Below are 5,000 nucleotides of genomic sequence, written 5' to 3' on the forward strand. Positions count from 1 at the left end.
CTTTTTAACATACAGTCCAACCAAAAATTATTCAGACACCAGATATATTTTTTTATATTATTTCACTAGTGTGATCAGGACACTATAGTTCATTTATGTAAGTGAGGAGAGCAAAATAAAGTAAACTGTGACATATTATACCCAATAATCCTTCATACAGAGACTAAAATGATTGGGACACTTTCAGCTGAACATGTTTTGCTGAAGTGTTTTGTCTTTAATTGCTAATGCTCTTTTTACACACAGACTGAACAAAATGAAGCATTGCTTGGTGATTGGTCGAGCTAAACTGGTATTATCTAATTGTGTAGTTAAATTTAACAGCTGACAGATATTCAACATAATTCATGTGTGAGACAGTCTAACAGAAGGACGGACAAAACCAGTCAAATATCAACTGAGTTCTGCTCATATTTTAGTACCATTTTCTAAACTATAGCGAATAAACTGTGATAATGTGAGAAATGTTGAAAGTGTCTGAATAAATGTAGGTTTGACTGTATATCTGCTTCTGCATGGGAATATTATTAGGAAGTATAATGTTTTTTTGCATTTTTATGCGGATGATACTCCGCTTTATTTGCTGATGAAAATTCAGCCATTATATTTCATCAGTTTCATGCCTTTCAATGGTCCAAAAAGCAGATGCTAGGCTGTTGAATTATGACTACGTCAGCCATTTTAGCCTCTCTCCATCGGCTTTCGGTGCATTTTAGGATCCAATTTAAGATTTTGTTGTTAGTTTTTAAAGCTCTTAATGACCAAACTCCATCTAATCTTAAAGACTTTCTTTTATCTCCAATACAGTTTTTAAAACGCATCTTTATTCTCCTCTATTTTAGCAGCTGTTTTTAAATGTGCTATATTAATAAAACTGACTTACAACAGCACTAAACTCTAAACAGATTGGATCTAAACCCCGAGCACACGGCAGCAGGTTTAACAGGAGAGATGAAGGATTTGTTCAAGCCATGACTTTCATCAGAGAGAACAGATGCATGCTGGGATTGGGACACACAGGTGCATGCTGGGATTGGGACACACAGGTGCATGCTGGGATTGGGACACACAGGTGCATGCTGGGATTGGGACACACAGGCTGTTGGCTGAGAGTTTCAACAGATGCGTTCGTCTCTGAACAGAGCCCAGGAGAAACCAGTCCTCACGAACTCCTCAAGATCACAGACAACAACACAATACTTGCCTTGAATAAAGCTTTAGTTCACCCCAAAATTAATATTCTGCTTTCTTGTAGCTCAAAAAGTAGATCATAGTCAAGTCGGCTTCATTTATACAGCGCTTTTACAACACAGAAAGCAGCTTTACAGAGATAACAGGAAAATAATGCAACAAAGTTTGTTTCCAGAAGAAAATAGCGTCACAGTCCAGCGTAAGTAAGTTCAGTGATGATTCATTTTTGTTTTAAAAAAGTTATTAATTTAGTTCATTTATATATATATATAGCCATTCTGGAGAAAACCGTGATGTCATCGTCCAGCTCAGTTCAGTTCTCATATAATAGTATCAGTGCAGGAGATTAATAATATTGTTGAATATTAAATGAAATGTCCCCGACTAAGCAAGACAAAAGCCAATGGCGACAAAGCCGGAAAAAAAAGTGTGAAAGGCGACAGTGCTTGCAACGGCAAGGTAATGGGTTCGATTCCCGGGAAATGCATGAACTGATAAAGTGTATATGATGGTTGTGTGTGTGTGTGTGTGTGTGTGTGTCTCACCTGTGGTGTCCGGTGTATTTTGCTCCTTTGATGTGTCCGATGCCCCTGCAGCCCGGAGTCGGACACACACCCTGTGTCACCGAGCTCTTCACGTCTGAGAGCCCTGTGTGTGCTTCAAGACAACAACACACAAGCTCAAAACAACAACACACAAATAACAACACACAAGCTCAAAACAACAACACACAAATAACAACACACATGCTCAAAACACACAATGAATGAGCGCAGTGCATTATCCTGCATTTGACTCCATGAAACATTAATGTAACATGTTTCTACAGCGTTACTCTAGTGACCAGCGGCTATTTTAGTTCCACATACACACACACACGCGCGCACACACATGCACGGATGATAATAACGATTCATATATCATACTAAACACAGTAAAACTTCATGTTTCTCCGGTCAGCCGAGTAATTCATCATGTAGTCTGTTAGTGTGGCATAATGGGAACAGACTCACTCTCACACACACACACACACACACACACACACACACACACACACACACACACACACACACAGAGTGGCGGCTCTAGCGGGTGACCCGTCCGTCACTCTCTCACTCTCACACACACACACACACACACACACACACATACACACTCTCTCTCTCTCACACACTCACACACACACACACACACACACACACTCACAGAGTGGCGGCTCTAGCGGGTGACCCGTTCTGGAGCACCAGCCCATCGGATGAAGATCCGGCAGATCTGAATCCACCCAGAAATCAAACTTCTCATGCCAGCCGTCGAAATGCACCTGAGGAACCGAGAGATCACGATTACACAACAACGACACAACCAAACACACTGAGTTTCTCTTAAAGCTTAATCTGAAATCATTCACTCAGATGATGCCATGAACACAGAGAACAAACTAGTACAAAATGTGAGTCCAAAAGTAAGAAATACTGTATAGAGGTTATTTGGGGTCAATAAATAAATTAATACTTTTATTCATCAAGGATGCATTAAACTGCAGTAAAGACATGTATAATGTATATAGATATACTTAGATTTAAATAGATTCTATTTAAAATAAATGGAGGCATTCACAGGGTTCGTACAGGGACTGTAAAATGAAATTCCAGGACTTTTCAAGCACTACTTTTTTGGTTTTCAGGAACTACAATCAGAGATCTCACTTATCAAACAATATCTTTATTATCTTTCAAATTATAAAAAAATAAACTAATGAAAATAAAACAATAAAACTAAATGGTAGATATAAAGTGCAGCAGATGCAATGACTGCGGTAACTTTCACCACTGAAAGGATTCTATGACAAAAATATCGCTTTCCTTATTAAATCTGATTTCCCCCCCATGAATATATGATTGACTTGAAGAATAAAAGCTGCATCATATACTTGGATATTTATATGAGCAATATCACACTCATAGCCATGAGAAATGACTCTATAACTATATTAGACGAGCTTCAGCTCTTGCATGAAAAGATTGTTTCACCAATAAAATTAAACGCCAATTTCACATATATTCTCTTTTAATAATTCAAGCACTTTTCATAAATATGGATGTTTTTAAGAGTTTTCCAGGACTTACACTTAAAACTTTCAAGCACTTTAAGCTCCTTGTACAAACCCTGCATTCAAACTGTGTGACGTGTGTAACTGGAGCGATCAGCGCTCTTCCTCACTTTGACTCTGTAGTCTTCGGTGTCAGTGACGGTGGCGACGCGGATCAGCATCGGGTTCCTTCTGTCCACACACTCCAGCTTCATGAGCGGCTGGAACCCGTGAGCCGGTCTCTACAGGAACACCAGAGGTCAGAACACACACACACACACACACACACACACACACACACTCCAGCTTCATGAGCGGCTGGAACCCGTGAGCCGGTCTCTACAGGAACACCAGAGGTCAGAACACACACACACACACACACACACACACACACACACACACACACACACACACACACACACACACACACACACACACACTCTCACACTCACTCACTCACTCTCACACTCACTCACTCTCACACTCACACACTCACTCTCACTCACACTCACACACTCCAGCTTCATGAGCGGCTGGAACCCGTGAGCCGGTCTCTACAGGAACACCAGAGGTCAGAACACACACACACACACACACACACACACACACACACACACACACACACACACACACACACACACACACACACACACACACACACACACACACACACACACACACACACACACACACACACTCTCACACTCACTCTCACTCTCACACACACTCTCTCACTCTCACTCTCACTCACTCCCTCCCTCACTCCCTCCCTCACTCCCTCCCTCACTCCCTCCCTCACTCCCTCCCTCCCTCACTCCCTCCCTCACTCCCTCACTCACTCACTCACTCACTCACTCACTCACTCACTCACTCTCACACACACTCTCTCACTCTCACTCTCACTCACACTCCCTCCCTCCCTCCCTCCCTCCCTCACTCACTCACTCACTCACTCACTCACTCACTCACTCACTCACTCACTCACTCACTCACTCACTCACTCACTCACTCACTCACTCACTCACTCTCACTCTCTCTCTCTCACTCTCACTCTCACTCTCACTCTCTCTTACTCACACACTCACACTCTGTCACTCTCACTCACTCACTTGTATGAAAGTTTACACACTCTCATCACACACACTCACATGGCTATGAAACACACTTTCACCACACACACACACTCACAGCTATGTAACACTCTCACCACACACACACTGCTATGAAACACACTCTCACCACACAGAAGGCTTGATTCGGAGCGGCAGAAGCGCTTGTGTCTTCCATGTAATCGTCCCAGATGAAATGCTCTGGATTAGGGTGTCCTGAAACACAGATACACACAATCACACACAAACACACACCTGTACGTACGGCTCTTTATTGGCACTGATGTTCCCTGAAGTGTTGTGTAAATCTGAGTTTAAACACAGATAGCGTGTGCAGTAGTGAATCGAGGTCACGTCAGATCGGATTCCTCAAGGCAAACGTTCTCGCTCGGATGATTTCACTGATGGATCATTCAGGAAAAACACCAGAGCTTTCCTCTCACACACTCTCCTCAGAAGTCCTGCTAAATGCTTTAGCACACAGTCGTGTGAGAACCTATCATTATAGAAGCTTGTTTCCACTACAGAATAAAACATTTTAAAAGATAATAGCGACATTTTATCTCACAATTGTCAGTTTACATCTCGCAATTCTGACTTTATTTGTAATT

At 42.0% G+C, this 5,000-nt stretch overlaps 1 protein-coding gene across 5 annotated transcripts in view; it reads right to left on the reverse strand.

The window, feature by feature from the left end:
• l3mbtl4 (L3MBTL histone methyl-lysine binding protein 4) overlaps nt 1-5,000 on the reverse strand; it is a 68,499-nt gene that overhangs the window by 40,502 nt on the left and 22,997 nt on the right. For all 5 annotated transcript variants that reach the window (XR_014210069.1, XR_014210070.1, XM_082184742.1 and 2 more), the window contains exons 11-14: nt 4,520-4,605; nt 3,412-3,522; nt 2,398-2,512; nt 1,737-1,848 (exon numbers count right to left, since the gene is read on the reverse strand). Coding sequence is in view for 3 of the 5 variants with exons in the window: in XM_082184742.1 (XP_082040868.1) it covers nt 1,737-1,848; nt 2,398-2,512; nt 3,412-3,522; nt 4,520-4,605 (424 nt within the window). In the remaining 2 variants the exon portion in view is untranslated. The remainder of the gene's footprint in view (nt 1-1,736; nt 1,849-2,397; nt 2,513-3,411; nt 3,523-4,519; nt 4,606-5,000) is intronic.

The sequence above is a fragment of the Leuciscus leuciscus genome, assembly GCF_965113295.1.
Source record: "Leuciscus leuciscus genome assembly, chromosome: 11".
Lineage (NCBI taxonomy): Eukaryota > Metazoa > Chordata > Actinopteri > Cypriniformes > Leuciscidae > Leuciscus > Leuciscus leuciscus.